At 39.6% G+C, this 22,111-nt stretch overlaps 1 protein-coding gene across 2 annotated transcripts; it reads right to left on the reverse strand.

Annotated features, from left to right (window-relative positions):
• Positions 1-28: 28 nt before the first annotated feature.
• On the reverse strand, positions 29-21,508 carry kntc1 (kinetochore associated 1). Of its 2 annotated transcripts, none has more exons than XM_078250794.1 (62): positions 21,362-21,508; positions 20,945-21,091; positions 20,159-20,279; positions 19,752-19,867; positions 19,440-19,518; positions 19,216-19,293; positions 19,089-19,123; positions 18,873-18,983; positions 18,419-18,512; positions 18,124-18,176; positions 17,896-18,008; positions 17,735-17,789; positions 17,547-17,645; positions 17,389-17,432; positions 17,216-17,278; positions 17,048-17,123; positions 16,694-16,819; positions 16,395-16,561; positions 16,170-16,281; positions 15,937-16,080; positions 15,789-15,845; positions 15,411-15,482; positions 15,130-15,249; positions 14,708-14,851; positions 14,521-14,616; positions 14,240-14,343; positions 14,034-14,136; positions 13,809-13,943; positions 13,581-13,700; positions 13,335-13,407; positions 13,026-13,093; positions 12,616-12,917; positions 12,236-12,408; positions 11,506-11,606; positions 10,987-11,131; positions 10,813-10,869; positions 10,563-10,726; positions 10,314-10,418; positions 10,094-10,222; positions 9,752-9,868; positions 9,521-9,630; positions 9,209-9,425; positions 8,838-8,927; positions 8,589-8,754; positions 8,198-8,256; positions 7,873-8,089; positions 7,719-7,792; positions 7,403-7,613; positions 7,015-7,127; positions 6,860-6,915; positions 6,645-6,723; positions 6,434-6,558; positions 6,191-6,326; positions 6,005-6,100; positions 5,764-5,820; positions 5,272-5,326; positions 5,019-5,082; positions 4,404-4,533; positions 4,094-4,183; positions 2,979-3,133; positions 1,931-2,033; positions 29-1,727 (listed from the first exon to the last, which is right to left on the reverse strand). In XM_078250794.1, exons 2-62 carry the CDS (start codon positions 21,080-21,082, stop codon positions 1,692-1,694), a joined length of 6,648 nt encoding a protein of 2,215 aa, XP_078106920.1. In that variant the 5' UTR covers positions 21,083-21,091; positions 21,362-21,508; the 3' UTR covers positions 29-1,691. The 2 variants fall into 2 exon arrangements, with proteins under 2 accessions (XP_078106920.1, XP_078106919.1); XM_078250793.1 differs by having other exon boundaries at positions 17,216-17,281.
• Between the last annotated feature and the right edge of the window lie 603 nt (positions 21,509-22,111).

Consider the following 22,111-nt stretch of genomic DNA (forward strand, 5'->3'; position numbering starts at 1 on the left):
AACAGCCAATGAGTTTCAGTACAGATAGTGTAGTTCATACCACATTTATAAATACAAATATAATAAACCACAAACACCTCCTCCCTTACATTTAGATGGTTCTCCAAAAAGTATGCAGACAGCCATTTAAGGGTTGTTACCTTGACCAAAAGTAAACTCAATTACCTTACAGGCACATAATAATCTCAAATAAATAACTTCATATAGAAACACTTGAATCACATCTCTAATACACATTTACAGTAAGCAATACTACTAATAGATTAAACTACAACCAACTATCTAAAGAACTATTGGCAGGTTTTAAAAACATGTCTCTATAGAATACATTTTGCATACACATTACATTCCCATTCATGCTCTTCATATTATGGTAAACACAAAGATAAATTGGGTATGATACAGCAAGGTGTGATTTCCGTTTGTTTATTTGTTTTGTTTTCCTGGAGACCGCAGAGGATGGGGGTGGGAGAGGGATTATGTTCTTGTTCAATTTGGGTATTGGGTATGATACAGTAATACACAAGCAATATGTTACACTGCCAGGTAATGAATATTATTTCTCTATACATTTCAGGGATTACAATCATAGACTGTAAACATGATATCCATATTTAGTCTTAGGTTACAATGCAGACCAAACATATATTTTTTGTGGAATTTGTGGAAGACATGCACAGTAAAACCCAATTTCTAATTTCAACCCATACATGGACACCAATTTCAAAAACACGTCATTTTGGGCTTTGATTTGTGAAATGTGCCATTTCAACCCAACACTGAAGACAAATTTAAGAGACTATTACTGTACGTTATAATCACACAGCAATCTCCGTTTTTAAAAGTCAAGGCAATTTGGAAGAGAAGTAAGCTCACACTGGCTGAGATGCGGCTCTGACTTCATTGTATCAACTACTCTACCGCTGAATCAAACAGGAAGCATCTTCTTGATGTACAGTGCTTGTGGTTCATGCACCACGTCAGCCCCCTGAGCCCTTTTTGAAAATGATCTACCAAATATAAGCTGAACCTTGACTAAGTGTGAGTTTTACCCACAGTTTCACAGTTGTTAAAAAACAGATGTAAAAAAAGTACCCCTCAAATGTGGTAACTAAATATGGACTCACGAGTTGTGGCAAAAATGTGTACTTAGGCAGGATATCTTTCACAGAGATTAAAGTAACAGATTTTTTTTACAATAAAGAATATAGTAAACCTAAATTAAGAAAATGGGGGTTAAATATATAAAGGAGTGCATCCTACAGAACATTTACATACTTTGATTTATTTGTGTGTATGCACCAAAACAGAAAGACTGAAATACAGTCAAATAGAATTAGAAATAGCAACCAAACTACTTTTTCAGGTATACGTTTGACATTTAAGTTATTTTACGTCACAGACATAAATTCATTTCATTTTAAGACTTAAAGTGATAGTGAAGTTTTTTCTACTGCATGTTAGCCAACAGTTATAACAACATATACCAAATAATAACAAGCCATGTAAAAAAATGATGAATAGCCTTTGATTTTTGACCGTGATCATTTTTTTTCAGGGAATCCGCCACACAATCTATATTGAAAAGCATTTAGTAAACGATTACATTAATAGTTGAAAGATATATTGCATCTGAGCCCAAAATAGACCAAGTGTGAAAACATAAATAAAGCTGCAGAAATAGTGTCAGTTCATCCAGAAACTCCATTTTGCATGTTGAGAAACTCCTGAAAAACAAATTAAAGTGTATTTACAGGTCTGTTAAGTTTGTATAACAGATCAATTATCAAGGTGACAATGGTTAAATAGAAAAGAAAGACACAATCTGAACCAATATGATGAATACAACTACTTAAATAAAAATAACAAAAATAATATTTCTCCACTGTAGCCCAGACTCAACTGGGTCCAGGATATCAGTTTCAGGTACCTTAAGGCAGCTCGGTGAAGGTGATCCGTTTGTCAGTGTGTTCCCTCTTTGCTGCTCTCTGTGTTTCATGTACTCACGAGCGAGTGAGTCAGCATCGTCCTGACTGAAGAGCAGAATAGAAGAATCTGACGTGAAGAACTAAAATCTTACATTTGACAATGTCAAACATATACAGTGGGTTTTTTGTTTTGCACTTTATCTCTAAGATTCGTAGACACCAGGTGGCGGTCAGCAGTTAAAGTAGACTGGAACAGCTGAACAACTTCAAGAAAAACCAAAAAGATTAAATGTCAAGCCCTGTATAACCCCAAAACTGAATCCATAACGTCAAATGTCCAAATTCCAGACCGTGTTCATTAAGCCATGTAATGTAGACTACACAGACTGATGGGGCAGTGGAGGGACCTGTACATCTCAGAGATTGTGCCTTTAAATGTAGGATGAATCCAGAGCATCACTCCCTCTTGAATGGGTGAATAGACTGGCTTTAAAAATGCTGACCATAAATAGTATTATAACTTTAAACATGATGGTTTTTTTGTATTGCCGTTTGTTGTTTGTACATAAACTATGTATGTATGGTTATGGACAGTAGATTGTTTATTAGTCTCATCCTGTTTGAAACCTGTTCTTTCTCTTTATATCCCTGTACACATGGTTATAACATTATTCAAATTTCTGATCTCAATGACTATGTCATCCCTGTTAAATAAACAAATAAATAAAATAAATATGCAGGTTTTCAGTTCCTTAAGATCTCCTGGAGTCACCATTTAAAGTGATGAGTTATCTCAACAGTTGAGGACAAATTCCTTTCTGTCAGAGTTAAGGCAGTCTGGAGACAGGCAGTCTGGATTTGGCTTCTCCATCTTACCAGCAGTAATGCAAAACAAGAATGACAAGAGATATTTGATGTATATTTCACTTTGACCAGTGTCCAGCCCCCTACTACCGACACATAGATTCCTGTATGATTTTATCATTTATCAGCATATTGGTTTTGTTTTGGCTTTTCCTGTGATATTTTGGCGAACAAAAAAAACCTTACCAGTTCTGGCTGATCAGGTAGTCCACCAAGTCTTTCACCTGGTTAGGTTGGCCACGTGACACAATGAGCTGCTCCAGATGCTTAAAGTGTTTGGTCTTCAACAGTTTCTGGTGCTGTCCATTTTGGCTGATGAAAGTTAATACAGTCTCCCTGATCTGAGGAATCATGGAGGCAATAATGTCATGTCATAATGTAATGCAATACAATATAATAAAAATAAATAGCAATAACAATTGCAATAATGCAAATATTGTTTCAATGCATCAGACATCCCTTTGACATGTTTGTTGTTTTTTAAACAACACCAAAGACCTTTAACATTTTCACACCATCACACCTATCCAGCAAAGTTTTCTGTTTAACAGCTTTATGCTGGGGCCTATAGCCAGAATGTGTATATGAATGTGTCGAAACATTTGAATTGCTGAAATACTGAGACAGTCAAAATAAAAACACTAAAATAGCAGTTTAAGTGCACTGAATGAAGTTGAAGTGTAAATTCAAGTGTAAGTGTGTGAAGTGTCAGTTTAAAGTAGTAGAAATGTCACTTCTCGTGTAAAGCTAGATTTATAATTCTGCATTTAATCTACGCCGTAGGTACCCGTAGATATGGACCCTACGCCGTAGCCTGACATTCACCTCCCCAGAAATCTAACTGCAAGTCGCAACGACACACACCGCAACAACTGTGATTGGTCCACTTGGCCATGGCTTGGTAACAGTGCATTTCCCCCTACTCGTTTCCAGGTTCTCCTTCTCCGTGAACAACATGAAATCAAGGAGAGGGTTAACTTTTCCTGCTACAGCTTTCCGACCATGGTCAGAAAGCACAGGGGAGACACTTTGTTTCGCCGTCTCAGCTGCTGGAGTCGGTACTAGCTCCGAAGCTAATCCTCGTCACTCTCTCAATCGCTCTACCACACACACCGGCTCTGCTATTCTCTTAAAGAGATACACTAGAACGATGCAGACTCACCAGCGTAGTAAGTAGCAAGTATAAATCCTAAAAATGGCGTAGGCCAGTTACGTAGACTACAGCGTAGGCTCTGCGTAGAGCCTACATACAACCATAGATCAGCCTTAAGTGGTACAAATAGTAGAAAGTTACATCTAACCTGTGAGGGAACTCCAGCTAATTCCCCGGTGTTCATGAGCTCTTCCACCTGCTCAAGGACAGCGACTGGGTTACAAACAGACAGAAAGCCCTGGAAACAGCAGAAACAGTGATGGTCATCACAATAGGATTGTAATTAGGGTTCCTTTGGTAACACTTCACTTGAAGGTATCTACATAAGAGTGACATGACACTGTCATGACAAAAACCGAATGACACTTGCGTTATGTCATAAACACTCTTATGCAGATACCGTCAAGTAAAGTGTAACTGTTCCTTCTCACATGTTGTCTTGACATGGATGTACTCACCTGGATCTGCTGGGCCTTTTTATTGGCACAGGGGATGAGAAGGAGAGTTCCCAGGGCAAAGGCTGGCAGATTGAACTGTGCGAAGCGATTGGCAATTCCTATCAGGTCCAGATTCAACAGGAAAGGGCACCTTGGGAAGAAAGATGAGCGGCAGGACAGTTGGAATAAAAATGAAGAGAATATGATTATTATCATCATCATCATTATTCAGGTCATCACTGCCTTTTTTCATAAAGAAATTCCAACATTCAGTAAATCAAACCTGGGTGCATGAAACAGATTATGGTTTCAACATCAATCCCCTTTTTGTGAGCGAGGTGCTTAAAAATAAGCACTATTTTAAGACCCTTGCAATGACTTAGAACATAAAGTGTAAGGGTTTCTAAACACTGTTGGACAGCCAGACTGCTTTGAAACCACATTATGAAGTTTTCAGTTCAGTATACTCTGCCATGCAGTGTACCCAAACCCCCCCCCCCCCAACCCAAAACAGTTTCATCTATCATGCATGTTTTAAATGTTCATATTCGAGTACTAGCAGTCCATGAAAGTTCTACATAGTCCTAGCAAACAGAACAGTTGGCTGTAAATGGTTGAACATGAGTAAAAGCGTACTTGAGGAGGAGAACAAAGGTCCTGTAGAGTGTTGCCTGTTGATCAGGACTCAGAGGAACAGAAGCTGTCGCCAAGAAAACAGATCAGAAAGTTAGGAGCATACTGAGCATTGCAAACATGTATATCAATAACCTTCTAGCCAATCAGCATCAATTATTCTACCAAAACATTGTATAACAAAAGGTCAGTCAGCCTAAAGACACATATATCTGTTCCGTTAATGGAAGTGAATTCACCATTATAAACTTAGTACCTGAGACAAAAGGTGCCAGTATCATACTCCTCCAGGTCCTGGAGAAACTGGAAATCTGGGGAGAAAATAAAGTAAATAAAATTAGCTTTGCAGCCCTTTCTCGATTATCACTATCACTTGTATTGTAGCAGTGATAGTTGGAAGCGTTATACTTTTGGCTCCACATTTATTGGTTAAGTCACATACTATTTAACTGCAACGTCCCTGGTTTAATTCTGGCCGTGAAGTCTTTGTTGCATTTCATATCCAGCCCTCTCTCTGCTCACATTTCCTGTCTATATCTCTACTGTCACTATTAAAGAACGGCAACTGGCCATCTGAGTCCTGGCTCTGGTGCAGGTTGTATTTCTGATATTTTGTAACAATGAAGACATCATATACACTTTGGGACCACATTGCACTTTACTGAAATGTACCATGTCTCAAGTAACAGAGATAAATGACAGCATTATTTGCATTTCTTTAAATAAAAGCGATGAACTATGACGTTACCTCCCACAGAGCAGGCACCGCCACTACTGCCTCTAGCACCTTCTGGAGGTGGCTGATCTGAGGGAGAAAAACATGCACACAGGTTGTAATGTCCCCCTCAACAATTTTACAAAGACTGGAGAAAAACTTCATAGACATCATGTATGAGTGAGATACTGCATTCAATTATCTTTTTTTTTTTTTTTTTTTATAGAATTTGAGATGAATTGTGTGATTAGAAAGATTTTATCTGGTGCCTCACCAAGTTGAAGCCCAGCAGCTTCTGAAGCAGACTGTTCCACAGCTGAGGGTCGTGCACCCGATACTCCAAGCACAGGTCAGCCACCAACCGCACCGCCTGAAAGGACAAAGGGTGCTTTAGTTTCAGTGGAACTAGAGTGAAGTAACTAGCTAGAACAGTTTCAATGTTTTCGGGTTAAAAAAGTACCTGCGGCTCATGACTGTGGTTCTTCCACAACCCTTTAACCAAGCCCTCTTTGGGACTACTGAGGAAAGACTGCACCGTGTAAGGGATGTTTAATGCCTCCAGTTGAGAGACAAAGATGTAGCACTTCAGATAATATCTATATGGGAATATAAAATACAGAATCTTTAACACATCTTACACACCCCTTAAATTAACTTGGCATTTAATTATTCCGTGAGTAATATTAAACATGTTTCCTATTACTGAATTTTGTTCCTGGGGATCTGCAACTTAGCCTCCAGAGTGGCCGAATCAGCGAGGCGGACGAGACAAAGCAGCGCTCGAGTCCGATGGCAGAAGGTCAGACGAGGCCCAGAAGTGCTGAGCGGCTACAGGAGGAAATCCAAAAAATAGACGTCATTCACTTTCTCTCGACACTTTGTCCAATTTTGACTCACTGCAGTGCATTACTCACCCAGGTTTCAGCAGATAGGATAGGGTTTAGGAGACGGACAGCATCATCCATGGGTGAAGACTGCAGCATGTACACCACCCTGAGAGCATCAAATAAACGCAATAAACAGAAGCTGACACACACTGGTGTTCCAACTCTTTGCCCAATCATTGTGGATGTCAAATAATACAGAGAAAGAAAAAATGTGTGTAACAGACAAACAACTGACTCTCTACCTCATTAAGTCTGGGTCGTCCTCGATGTTGCCGATACATTCATGATTACCAATATCCTTTATCAAAGAAAAATATGTATATATAATTTTATAAAACACAATGTAAGCAGATGAACAGAAACTGTGATTAGTGAATAAAAGCTCAGAGAGACATACCTTGGTGACAGCAGGGCCTGTTTTGCAGATCCATTTTTCCAACATCATGTTACGGATTTTCAGGAGATCCACCTTGTTGATGGTGGCTATTTCCTGAACCACTGCATGAATATCTGCTCAGAGGCAAATGATCCAATTAGAAGGAATCAACATTGTTGATGACTTTCTCCCAGTTACAACATATCAAACAATTTTAGCCTTCATTAAGAAGCAGGATAGTGTAGTGTTAATAAGTAGAAAATAATTTATAGCTGATGAATAATTCAATGTCATAAAAGGCAGTGCAAAGTGATATAACACACTTTAATCCTAAAGAAAATAAAGCTTCTAGAGGAACATTGCTTTACTTCAGCTTCTACAGCAGACTGCTGTGTCAAAGCGTGCTCACCAGGATAAGTTTGACCTCCCGAGTCTCTGTAGCGCTGCTCCACACCGCTGTGCTCATACAGAGCCACTATGAGTCTGGCTGGCAGCCCAGTCAGTTTCAGATGCTCTGGGCTGTTTAAATGGCTGGTTATCAAGGCGTTCTCGGTAGCCGAGCGCTGGAACTGCAGCTTCAGCTTGGACAGAAAGGTCTCCCCTCTGGCACGTGCTGCCTCCTGCTCAGGATTAAAGGGGAGTAGATTAAACCAACCAGTTTAAGAAAAACGAACCGGATGTGAAAGATTTGAAGTTTATACCATATAACAATCATAACCACTGACCTCAAGGTTCGGATCCTTCAGCCAGGCATCTCCAAGAGCCAAACAGAACTTAAGAGACTTTGTCTTCTCATAGCCTGTAGAGAACAGGAAACAATTCAGTCAACACAGACACACAGAGACAGACACAGAGACAAAAACGAAGACAGACACACACCTGGTGGCAGCTCCTGGGTGATCTTGTGGGCTGTGGCAGCAGCCCACTCCGGGCTCTGGATGCAGTGGATGTATTCCATCATGGCCTTGGCCACCTTGAAAGTCTCCTTACTGTAGCCATGGCCCTGACCTTTTTTCCTCTGCTCTAAGAGTAAAGGCTTCATCTTCTTCTCAAACACATGGTTTGCTGCTGACATGTATAACTTATCAAGGCTCACCTGGAAAGAGACAGGAAGCTTTGAATAAACTGAGCAGTCTAACGGATAAATCTATATATCTTTTGTGATTATACAGAGTAAGGCTACACTGTAATTAGTGTGCTTTACCTTCATCAGTTTGCTAATCAGAAGAAGTGTGGGGAAGGTCTCCTCACAAAGCTCAGGAGCTAAACAGAAAAAACAGTTTTGAAGAAGACGGCATACATTATTAATCCCAAAGGGGAAATTAATTTGTTTATACACGACACACACACACACACACACACACACACACACACACACACACACACACACACACTAAATGGACATGTGCCCCTCAGCAGTTGGGGGTTCGGTGCCTTGCACAAGGGGACCTCAGCAATGCACAGGAGGTGAACTGACACCTCTCCAGCTACCAGTCCACACACTCTGTACTTGGTCGGTATGGCAACCAGCGCAGATCTAATACAATCAGAGTAATTTGAGTTTGTCAGCAATAATACTGAAGCACGAAACTCACAGATGATCTTCCAGTAATGTTTGGTCTGCAAAAGCAGATGGAAGGGCAATCTGCTATTGGACAGAAAGTTTGGCAGCAGGCTGTTTTCTAGAAGATGAGTGTTCTCCACGTCTGAGGGAGGAGAGACTCTCTTGTAGGACTTCAGGTGCTGAAGGAGGCCCATTGCCTGTGCATTAAAAAGACACTGGTTGCTAGTCTGCACAATGCATTTTGAAGGAATTATTTGCAATACCAATTTGTTTTTATTACCTGACTAATAGAAAAGGTTGTCACATTCTCATCTGCAGCCTGTATGATCTTCAGCACTACTTCGATCCTCTCATAGTTGTAAGGGCTGAGCTGTATAAGAAAGGCATTTTACAAGTTAGGTGAATAGTCAAACTTAAATGTTGTTTAGGACAGAAACACCAAAATAATAAACTATGACAGTAAACTCCTTTCAGTGGTATAGCTCAGACTTGTCTTGAATCGGTTTGCCATAGCAGTACTAAACCAAGTACTGTATGTCAGTAATTCTGGGCAATATTGGTTAATTGGGTTGGCAACTAAAAGAAAATAATAGGGCTGAGCCCTCATGTTAATGAAGTTTTCCCTCCTTCAGTTTGTCCCCATGCACAAACCTTGGATATGGCAGCACAGAGGCTGTCGGTGAGCTCGCTGGTGTTGTGTAACATCGGGATAATCTGCAAGACTCGCTCCAGCGCATCTGCATGACACAGAGGCTGCACCTCTTCCTGGCCTGGGCCTGGGTCACCGGCACCTTCCTCGTCCTCTTGGAGGAGCAGTAAGGTGGTAATGTACTGGTTGATCACACCATCAGTGTCTAGACCAAAGGTACTGCAGACAGAAGTAGAAGTGAGCACAGGAAGGAAAAGAATACTGAACATTTCTGGACCCAAAAGTGAAAGAACACTGTAGTTAGAGCAGCTGACCTGCAGTACTGGAGGATAATGTCTGGGGTGATCCTCCTGTTTTTCACCAGATCAGGGATTAGACTACTCTTCATCTCAGGTCGCTGACGGAACACTGGCTGGATGGATATCTGTGGCAGAGCAGGGGCAAGCATGTTAGACGTCAGGTCACGTTAAATGTCAAGTCAAGAGAGACAGCTACTTGTGAAGTATAATGTGAATATAAATATGAAGTGCTTTTCATCCACACACCTCTAATTTGCTGAGCTTGATGCCCCATTCAGCATCAGTGATGACAGAGAGAAACTTCTCTTGTTCCTCTGCCTCACTGTACAAGTAGCAGAGATTGGCCCCGATCCTGGCTACAGCCTGAAAAATCAAGTGGCAGTCGCTGATTGAAAACATGAATGGAGATGTGCATATACACGTGTGTACTTGTAATCTTCTTTTTCCCAACAAACTGCTTAATGTTTTGTCATGGCTGATTTAAAAAATATCAATGATTCCAAGCCTGGCTCTTTCTCTTTAATTTTTCATGAATAAAACAAAAAAAGGTTTGACAATAAAATACAGAAGAACAATCATATTGCCTACCAAGATTTTGTCATAGTTCTGCCAGGTGTTGTCAATAACCTTCCACAAAATTTTGGAGACTTCTACTTTGGAGAGGAGCGTACATAGTCCAATAGCCAAATCACAATCAACCACCCTCCAGTTGAACACCTGCAGCCCATAGAAAATAGAGATAGTTATTTTTAAAATATACTAAAACTCAGTAAACCTGCTACTAACCTCCCAGTCTCAGTAGACTCACCTTGTTCAAGAGAGCCACAGCAACGGCATTCAGAGATGAAGTAGTTTTCTTTCGAAGATTATTCAAGCATGCGCTGTAGATCTTAAGCTCTCTGGCATCATAAAGCTGAAAGAAGAGTTAATAGTTTACTGCGACATTTTCACTATAAACATGACAAAATATGTTTGCTTGGTCTAACTGCAAACAATTGTTCCAGAAACACATATGGCAGTGGCACTGACAGCACCACTGGATATGTTGCAGCCATACCTGTACACTGAGCTTTACGTCCATAACATTAGAGGTGACATGCTGCAGGCAGCTGCCGTATGAGTTGACCAGCAGTCTGAGGGTCAGCTCCAGCTGACTGCACTCCTGTAACATCTCTAACATGTTGTCCAAGGGACCCAGGAGGGGCCGTAGGTAGTTTGATCCTGCATGTGGGTCAGGCAAGATAAAGGTAAGCTTTCAAAATCACAAGTTCAAGGAATAACAATGAAATATAAACTTAAGTACAGACCGTCTTCAAATGAGCAGTGTGACAGACAGGAGCAGTCCAGTGGGTACAGTTTGGTATCTGCAGGATTGGGAATAAAATTAGCCCAACAGCTGATGAAACCAGTTAGCTGAAGACTACCTAAGGTGATGTAATACTAAATAGACATTCAGTAAATGATTGATTTGAGCATCTTACCCCGAGAAACAGGCAGCAAGCAGTTGGTAATTTCATATTGGACTGGAAGCACAGACACTGGGTCCAGAACAATGCAATCTTCGTTAAAAACATCCTGAAAACTCCACTGAGAATGTGGATCTTTTTCTGTCTCCAAGGTCAAATCCTGTGTCGTTAAACAATGCAAATACAAAACATTATTTTATGCTTTTGGTTAATTTCATAACTTTGTAAAGTGGAGGCATTACTCAATTGTAACTTCCAGGGGGCTTCCTTGCTTATTTCCGGGAACTTTTCAAAAAGCCAAAAGATATCTTACTGTAATCGCACAAACTCCTGCTTGAAAATTCTGTTACTGTAGATAATAGATAATATTATTATCTAATTCGATTATCTGAGCTCACCTGGTAGATTCCCAGTTACTAATTTGTAAAATAAGATGGCCGATTTAAATCTGCAGAAATATATATCATAGAACATATTAAGCACAAACCAGACAAAAATACTGTGTCATTTTATGAAGAAAGACTAGATACTGACCTTGGCGATAAAGCCATAGTTGTCTGATAACTGACACTGATGATAGACATCCATAGCTATCCTTGTGCACTTGCAGAGCTCCAGACAGTCCAGAAGCAAATCTGCAACAGTGATTATAATATTGTCTTTTTTTCTTCGGGATGATTTGAAGCAAACGAGAGCAGCCAGGTTGGCTCAGAGTTCAGATGTTAAACAAAGAGAAAAACATTGGTTTCATGTGAACTACTTAGCCTAGATGCTCTTTCAAATTTGCAAAACAAGTCTTTTCACTGTCTGTTGTCCTGTAGGCAGTCAGCATCTTCAACAAGACCAAATAAACTATTGCAATTATATATTAAAAATAATGTTTGCTTGTTCTATAGCTTTGCTGTTTGTGTATCATCTATGTGATAAGTAACCATAGTCTATTAAAAATAGTGGACATAGCATCTGTGACGTATGACGCAGCTGTTTTTTATGGTTGCAATGGCGCTGAGCTAAGAGAGTGATATCAGGCCCAGAAGAATCACCCATTATTTTTACAGTCTGTGTGTGTAACTAATACTTTTTAAGATGAGACAGAGGATACATTCCCAGTTTAGTTTTCACAACAAAAGTGTATTCATTTCTTTACTGCTAGATCGCAACAAATTAACAAAGATCAAAAGGTGTCTAACTCCAGCGCGGATTTACATAACAGCTATTTTTTCCAACATAAAAGGTTGTTGAACATCATTGATGTGTTCTTTACCTGAGTGGCACACAGTGATAGCCTGGCAGGCAAGATCATGGATGACTGCTGGCAAGTCCATGTCATCAGGAAGCACCATGGGCACATCTGCCTCCAGCATCTGGCATAACGTCTTGGCAGCAGTGAACAAAACCTTCCCTGTGCTGGTGTTATAGTGGTGTTCATACAGCTCACTGAAAAAATGAAGGAAAGAGAACAAAGAAAAGCATGGTGATTCTCCATATGCCTTACTGGACAGGGCTGTTTTTTTTTTTGTAGTCTGAATAAAAAATATTTTCACTAGGAACTCAAGGGTAAAAAAACAACAACAACAACAGGACGCTCTATCAGTTTCCCACCCCTGGATTAATACACATGGCACAGCCTCCACACATGCAAACCTGAGGATCTTGAGGGCCTTGTCCACCTTGCCCACTCCCAGAGCTCGCAGGGCCAAGTCAGACCAGAGCTCCTGCTCGGTGCGCTGCAGCTGCCTTCCTAGACGACGTAAGCCAGCTTCTGTGGAGATGGTCTTGGTCTTGCCATCGGGATCATTAGCCACAACTGGAGTTGTCGTAGCCTTTAGCTTAGATGAATGGCGGCCACGTGTGTTTTCATAGGCTGTCATGTGATGGTCCTGGATCTGTTTTCGGATGTTTGGATCCTCATAGTTGGAGGGGGTGAAGAAAACATCAAAGTCCTCCTGAGGAAACAGACAAATAGTTTGCATGTTAAAAAAGAAAAAAACAACAAAAAACAGGTTAAAGAACAGAAGGAACAACCCATAAAACATTCCTTAAATTTAACTCACCTGTAGGTGGGCGATCGCCTTGAACATAATGAGGTTGTTTTCACACTCCATGCTTTTAAGAGTATCATCTGCAGAGGACATGAAACCTGGTGTCACTCTTGGATGTTCAGGTGAACATTTACAACATTTCTTTCCCAAACCTTTGTCTGTAAGCTGCGTAGAGACAATCAAGGTGTATCTATAGTAATGAGAAGGGTGAATGTTTGCTGACTTGAGGGACTTGAAACTGTGATTTCTGAATGAAGGATACTTTACTCCCTATGCCACCCTGCTGTTCATGTTTCAGAATTGTGTGAAGTAAGTACTTACGTTTTTGGAGTATATGCAGGTATTTCAGAGCCTCCACCACCACCTGAGCTATGACCCTCTGGTGTTTCTTGTGCTATTGAAGACAGAGAAATTTCCGATATACAAAATGCCAGAATGATTTGATGCTTATCATTATTCTGTTCTACTTTTTATGTTCAGATCTTGAGGTGGTGAAAATTTAGCCTCGAGTACAAGCCCGTAAAATGCTTTTTTATTTCAAAAACATCACATCTTTCCTCTCCTCACCTCATCAGATATGTGGGCTTTATCCTCCAGCTGCAGCCGAGCCCAGGAAGTGAGACGCTCGATCACACACTCTGCTTCTGCAGGGGACAGCTTCTTCAGGACAGCCAGGCATTCCTCAGTCTGCAAGCAGCATAAAAGACTTCCTATCAATATGTCATAAAAACATCAAAAGAGAATGTAAAAGAAAAGGATATTGGTGATTTCATATTCTCATGTGGATGAGCATACCTTGCATTGGCCAATCAGCTGGATGAGATACAGGTAATTTATCTGCGAGGTTGGAAGTTTGTAAGCTGCAGCTAATGTCAGGGAGTCTTCTAAAGACATTGGCAAGTCTTGCTTTAGGATGTACGTAATCAGCGTCTGGGGAAGATATATAGTATATGACAGAAAGTTTATAGGCAGGCACAACAGACGTCAGATGTCACACACAATTAATCAAATCAAAATTACCATAATTTGAGTGCTGTTCGAGAGGTTGAAGTTGCGGATCCCATAGCCCCTGAGAAGTTTCCTGATCTCCATCAGACGGTAGCTCTCCTTTAAAAGCTCTTGTCTGGGGAATATATCAGTTAGAAGAAAATTATATAGAAATGGCTAATATTACCAAATTTGTACTAGTATACAAAAAACAGGGTGAGGAGACAATGCAAACATACTTTGGTCCATCCATCTCAAGGTACTGCTGAACATGTTTTTCTACCACATTACTCCAGGGCACTACAGCTTTCTGCATGATCTCCAGCACAGCATCCACCATCAGCTGGCAGGAAATACAATAATGTGAGATTTCACAAATCCTAGCACAAACTATTGTTTTTTTGTATTATCTTATTGTTTTACTGCGGTTACAGCTGTTTTTCCACTCAAATAGTTGTGCTCACAAACCTTTAACATGTCATGAACTGTGTGTAACTGTAAAAATGTTACATAAACGTACGTCAGTATCAGTCATGCAACCCAGCACAGCCACCGCTTTAGCTTCCCATTCTGTGAAAAGTGTTGTGGTCTGAGAACTGCAGCGCTCCAGCAGATCCTAGAGAAGATGAGAGGAGAAACACTTAACATCAGGCATTTGGGAAATGAAATGTCTGTTCCCAGTGGGCTTGGAAGTGGTGGAGTTTTACTTTGATGTACTGTAGAAGTAGCTCATCAAAAGGAACCCCGTGCTCTTCCGCATACGGCAGGATACTTCTCTCCACTGTGGGGGCGATCAGCTCTGGAGCCGGCACTTTATCCAGCATGAAGAATGCGACACTCCGTACACTTCCCTTTCAAATCCACAAGGAAGATACATTATTAAAATAGGAACAAATGTAAAATCCACTCAAAATGTCTCACAAACACAACACCACAATGTACTTAGAAGTCAGATACTTATAAAAAATTGTTAATCACAAAAAAGAGGACAGATGCTTTTTCATTTTCATAATTAAATCAATTGCAATCAATTTTTGCACGTTTATAAAATATTATTTCCTGCTGGAGATATTGGAAGCTTGTTTGAAACTCAAATATAATTAGAATATGTCGCTAATAAGAGACAAACCTTCTCAAAGACTGAAAGTGAAAGTCTGCAGTTGTATTTCTGGTGGAGGTCCAGGAGCCGACGGAGGTTGGACACCAAGGACTTGAGGTTCTCCACCTCTTTGGCACCATAATCATCATCCTTCAAAAAAAAATAAAAAATTAAATTAAATTTAAAAAATAAAAAGATAGAAAAAAAAAACATGGACCGCATGATGTCACAATTTGCGCCCACAGGTAGATCATGATTGTGAAGGCACAAACACTCATTTATAGCGAAAGAGAAAAACGTGGCTAACTTACAGATTTCATCCATGTCCATAGGGAAGGCAGTCCAAGCACAGCCAAGTCAAACCCATTCTGGGGCCAAGCACCCTGGAACAACACATTATATTTATTATCATTGGTTCACCTACCGTGACTTATACTTATCATACAACGTTTTATACAACTAATGGAGAAAATAAAATTAATTAAATAAATTAAAAAAAACAGATGTATAAGTGTATTAAGCATGTGATGGGTGGGGCTTTTCACCATACTATGTTATTGTGATTTAAGCTTGCAATACTTTTCTCAAATCATCAGAACTACAAATGAATGTATGCTCATCACCAGTAGTTATGCTGCCTTTTAGTGCATGATTACAAAGCTTGGTTTTACGTAACTAAAGCTTTTTACCTTTTCTGTTAACTCCAGATTCCTTGCCCTCTGCTCCAGCCATCTCGCCAGGATTTTCTATGGGTACATACAGAAATAACTTTTACTACTGAAAACATAGCGTATGTTAAAGGTGACAGTAATTTATGCTTGAGAAAATGTATCCTACCTGTCCTGTTGGAAGCACTCTCCTCACAAAAGAAACAAACACTGTCCTAAACCAAGGACAGAGGTCTTGGGATGGCAGGTCCTCTGGGATGGCACTGAGCACAGCTTCAAGCTTGCTCTCATCAAACTCTGTCGCAATCTGTCCCTGTCACAAAATCCAGCAGTATACAACATCACAACTGACCATGATATTTCTCAGTGTTGTTTCATCAAGTGCATGAAACTGTTCTTTACCTCACATCTGAGCCAAATGAGCTGTGCACCTTTCATGTCTCCCTCTCTTAGGTGGGTCAGAATGTCTAGTAAATTGTCAGTGCTGTTCAGAAACTCAATCCAGGCGATGCCACTATTGATGACAGAACAACATACTAAAATCACACCTACGTGTACATGATGAACAAACCACATTATTGAAAATGTACTGTACAACACAGGAGACCACTAAGACTTTGAATTTACTTGAAGTTTTCCAGGCCGTGCAGGCTGCAGAATGTTGCCAGCCTGGCCAAGGCCTCTTGGATCTGTAAGGAGGAGTATCTTGTGGCAGCATGGTTTAGCATTTTCTCTGCTGTCTCAAAGGTTGGCCACGGAGCCTTGAGGCAGTATTCCACCACATACTGCTCATCCTAAGCAACACAAAAAAAGAATATCTATTAGTGAGGGGTTAATACTTTATCCCAATTTTACTTTGCTATGACTAATTCAAGAGGTTATCAACATTTTGGAACTGTAAACTGAGATTAGACTAAATAACTGACTGTGATCTTCATCAGGTTGGTCTTGGCCTCCTCCACAAGTTCAGACCACACATCCTGTCCATAGCCACCCACTGATGCAGAGGCCAGCTGCTCCAGCACAAAGTCAAGCTTTACCTTGTAAACAAGCTGAACATAAATATGATTGTTAAATGAATATAGCCCCAATTAAGTTAGTAATTACCACCAGCTGCACCACACCAAATAAAGTAACAATACAAAAGTATTTTTCTACTCTAAAATCATAATTCCCTGGTGAAATAGTAAACATCTTTTATTCCATTGTCCACTGAGGCCAAAGGACAAAAATAAAAGTCTAGCCCACAACAGTCACATGAATTATACTTTTCCACTTACCTCTACATCCAGCTCAAATGTGATGGCAAACTGTTCAGCCTCCTCAAACATGTGTTTGTGAAGAAGTCTGCTAAGTCTGGGAATATAGAAAAGTCAAATTATGCTGACATCATGTAGACTACACAAACTGCAACTAACGTTGAAACGTATCAAATCAAAGTTAGGTACCTGTTCTCAGGTAAAGCCTCCGTGAAGCATCTGACAACAACAGAAGATAAAGGCTCTCCTCGACTACTTAATGAAGAACAAGAAAAAAAAAGACCACATAATATTTTAAAATATTCACCATATCACATAAGTACTAGCTGAACATCATAGTAATCATAAAGAACATTGCTGACCTTTCTGGGTTCTCACAAATCCCCTCAACTAAATAAATTGTATCCTGAAATCAGAGGATAAAACAATTGACTTTAATGTGCAGAAATATTAACATCTAGAAATAGCACAAGTCCATATATCCATCCACAAAACAATTTAATAAGTGTTGATTGTTTACCATGTTTATTTTTGTCTGGACCAGGCAGGACACTGAGGAGACATCCAGAGAGTAGCAAACAGTCATGGAGGGCAGAAATCGTATTTGCAGTGAGTTGATCTAAAAAATTAAAACCAGCATATCGAGATCAGAATAGAAATTGAGACTATCATCTATTACAGTTTCTTCAAAAGGACTTGTACTGTTACCTGACTGTTGTCTTGCTTTGTCAGCGTAATCATCTTCATGCTGCCCTTGTCTTGACTGTAATACACACAGATTAATTAGCATTTTTTACATTGTTTAATTATGGCACATTCCTCTGTATATTTACAGCTACAGTATGTGATAAAACATTGATACTACGTACGCCACCATGGAGGCAGAGCCACATTCTGTGGTGAGTTCAAAGTCATGAATGGCCAGATCCTGCCAACAGTGAATCATGACGAGGAAATGTAGGTCCCAAAGACTAAGGGCATCCTGCAGCCGGAAAAAATAACCACACAAAGCAACCCATATGTAAACCTCTAATACTTTTGATCAAATCTCATGCAATGGTATATCCAACAGCTACAGGTGCTACCACTAAACTTACCTCAGTGTCAAGAATATACAAGAGATTTTCCACCACCACCATCTTCCTCACACCTTCGAAGTAAACATATAAGGAGAATATATGTTACAATTCCCACTGAATCCACTCTAAACCGCAACTGTTTCATATTGTGTTTATATTTCCTCTTTGACCCAATACTTTGTGTTTTACTATACTATACAGTATACACGTCGGGAAAAAAGTTAAATATGTAGATGATAATAAATATTCAGCACCTTCCAAAAGGCACATTAACAATGTGTAACTATGCACTGTAGATGGAGAAAACGCTGACCTGGAATCAAGCCGCTGTTGACAGATTGAGCAAGGCACATCTTGGCCTGACTAGGGTCCATCGTCCAGTGAGTCACAATATTTTCTTTATCCCCCTGCGATAATAACACATAACATCAAGAGTACATTTTGTTTAACTATTTATATAAGAATTAACTACAATTCCTAGGTAAAGTTTTATTTACACGAATAGCTTAAAGCTTAATTTAAAGTTTCTGTTAATATCATGGTAAAGATTAGTTTTCATCTTGAAAACATACTTCATATGCTTACATTTACAGGAAAAGAAGACATGCAACATCATAGTATAAAAAGGGATTGAAATAAAATAAGCAATAAATATTTGAAGTACCATCGTCCATTTGTAAAGAGTTCATTTCATTTTGTCCTTTAAATATGTATCATAACTGCAGGTGGTAAATAAATGAATAAACACTTCTCTCACAGACACTGACCCCGATCAATAAGTGGGTTTCACGGCCCAGACTGAACATCACTGCTGTACTGCAGCCCTCGTCATGGTAATCACTGGTGGAGCAGAAGTCTATCTTGAGGAGCGACTGGAGCTGAGTTGAGGAAAAGTGGGGTTATAGTTCTGCTGTTATTAAAAAAAAAAAAACAAAAAAAAACATAGTTTGCTATTGCATGGAAAGGAGATTGCCTTTACCTACCTCTTTCAAAGCTCCCACATCCATTTTTTCAATGGCTGTGTTGACAAAAGAAGAATGAATGTTTAATCTGGTCAACACAATGTCTCCAATAGAACTTAAAAGTATACTGCCTATGATGTTTTGATACCTGTCTCGATTTTTCCCAATGCAAGGTTTGTAATGTGGAAAAACCCATCCTTTATGAGAAGGAACACATGGTACATCCCTGTCAAGAAAAAATATATCTGAGAAATTGGCAACCCACCATTCAGAAAACATAAAACACATCATTAAACACCTAGAGTTAGAAGTTCCTTCAGGTTTCCAGTGCACATTTCACCTTCATTTATCATATTAATTTAAAAATGTTACCAAAGGATGCCTTGTCCTCCTCTATGTTGAGATAGTGGTATGTTTTCTTATCTCCATTGGATGGTTTCTCTACCAAAGCCTACAAACAAAGAAAATTACAACATGTTAATGTACATACGTGAAACACATTGTGCACTCATTTCAACTCAGGATTATTAGAGCTGGTGCCATCGTCTATAGTTGAGAGTGTTATTCTTCAAGCGTAGGTGAAATCAGACAGATACACTATAACAATTCAAGACCAGACAGAGCGATCATATCTAACGTAATCCAACACTGGAAGGCCTTAAAAATATCAAACAGCACTCATACCTTGGTGAGAAGGATTCTCTTGTGTGGAACATAGACCAAATGAAGGTTTCCATTTCTTTCACAGACCATCAAAAACTGTCCTTCCAGGCATACATCAATGGCATCCACATCAGTTTCTGAAAAATAAGTTGTGGTATTAATGTACAGTAGTTACTGTGAAAGGTCAAGCTGCAAAAAGGAAAAACATGATGAAATCTGGCATGTGACTTAAACTTTACAGTATATCGAACTGATTTAGTTTGTACAACACAGGCAGCCTTAACACAGAGAAAGCAGTGCTCATCAGCCATCTCTTAACAAATGATTGGACTTCCTGATTTGGGTGCAACCACATACACAAACTGACATCTGACAGATAGTCAGTAGATATACAGTAGAATAGTGTGAAGATGAAAGGAGGAACATACCAAAGTGCAGAAGCAGCAGGATGGTCTGATAGCTCTGGTCAAACAGGATAACTGTCTTGTCAGCAACAACAATGCTCCAGTTTGAACCACTGGAGGAGGAGAGACGGGGGTCTGCTTGCACCTGCAAGAACCAGCATTTCCATCCTATGGCTGATCAGTGCTTTCACTAGTAGGTCGACAGACTGTACCTAAAGTATCCACTACTACTTATTGTAGTACCGTTACTTTAAAAGAAGGAAACTGCAGAATGATTCGCTTTGCCCCTAGGTGTGTGAGTGCGAAGTAAATAAAAGCCATCACTCTGATGAACAGCTGACTTCTGACTCACAGTGTCAGGTTCAATTCCTGTGCAATAACCCAGCAACACTGTCTCTAATCAGCACCTGTTTACTGGTTACACTTATTATTTATTCATCATTCTCTATTTCAGAGCTGTTCATACTGTTCATATTGTAATATAATATATGTAATACTTATTTATTCCAGCATCCCTTGGACTATGCTCCATAATTAAAATAATAATAATTTATCATACAAATAATTTACTCCTGCACTCTTCATTGCACTACTGCCTCAACCTGTCTATATTGTTTCTGTTTATAGTGTGTGTATATATTGTTTGTTTTGTATGAGTAAGCACATTGTGAGCAATGTATAATCGAAAGCAAAATCCCTCCTATGTGTCCTCATACCTGGCAAATAAAGCTGATTCTGATTCTGAGTAACAGGGATACAAGAGCATATTCGAGTTCGTGTACTGTAAATATTGACATTCGTTAACGTTACCTCATTGGCAGTGGATATTTTGACCAGTGTATCCACCTGATACAAGCCGCTACCATTTTCCTCCCTTGACACACTGCCGAAACGGACAGTGTTTGTATCCTCGTTGGTCAGAAGTTCAACGTCGCTCCACATCGCCATTTCGTGGAGCTAATAAGTTACATGGAGGAAAAAGCATATTTATTTTGAACTAAACATGGTTCAATATGAGTAGTTTACTTGAAATGTGTTCAATTAGCCAGGCTAGCTTAGAGTTTCTAGCTAATAATTCAGTTGCCCGTTAACTCCACCTAAATGTTACTAATGCTAGTAGACCAACACAATGTAAGATGACCTGCTAATATCTATGACCAATGGCGAATTGTCGAACTACAATAATTATAGTAACCATAGACTGTATATAAAGAGGTAGTGACTCACCACTCCACTGAAAAAATCAGACAGCTAAAACAACACACAGAATCGACATAACTCAACAGCTTTAGAATTTGGCGGGTTGCTGTAGCTAGGTTAACAGCGGATATGTTTAGGTATTTTGCCCTGGGTTTTGTCTAATAGATACAACTTCCATCTCAGGCTACGTACAAAAAACATGCTAAAACCATGCTTCCTTCATTAGGATTGGCAGAAGTACACCCAAACCACAGCCCACATTTTAATATTATCCATCTGTAATGAAATCATAACCATTTAATTGACGAAGCTTGTTTGGGCTGTACACAGACTGGGAGTAAGTGCTACCTGACAGGCTAAATGTAGGGGCAAAGACCAAGGATTACAGAAATATCCGGAAAATGTTGCGCATGGATGTTGAGGCCTTGTGGCGTTGCCAGGTTGGATATATTTTACGGCTGCGGTTTAAAGATTAGATAGATTAGAATTCATAATATGTATATGTATTTTTTTAATTGGAATCAATTGGAATAATTAACAACACATTTTACAGATTATGTATTTTAAAAAGAAAAGAATACCAGCGCTATTTATTTTATTCCACATTATCAAATTTGAAAAACTCTGCACACACAGTGGTACAATTGAATATCTCGCATAACTCGTAATTGTTATTTAATTACGTATAATTGAATTGACTTCGTTAAAATTGAATTAACTATTCTATTTTAACATATTTGCCGTGGCCCTGCTCCTTATTTGGTCCGCTCGGTCTGG

The sequence above is a fragment of the Sander vitreus genome, chromosome 5 (genome assembly GCF_031162955.1).
Source record: "Sander vitreus isolate 19-12246 chromosome 5, sanVit1, whole genome shotgun sequence".
NCBI classification, from domain to species: Eukaryota; Metazoa; Chordata; class Actinopteri; order Perciformes; family Percidae; genus Sander; species Sander vitreus.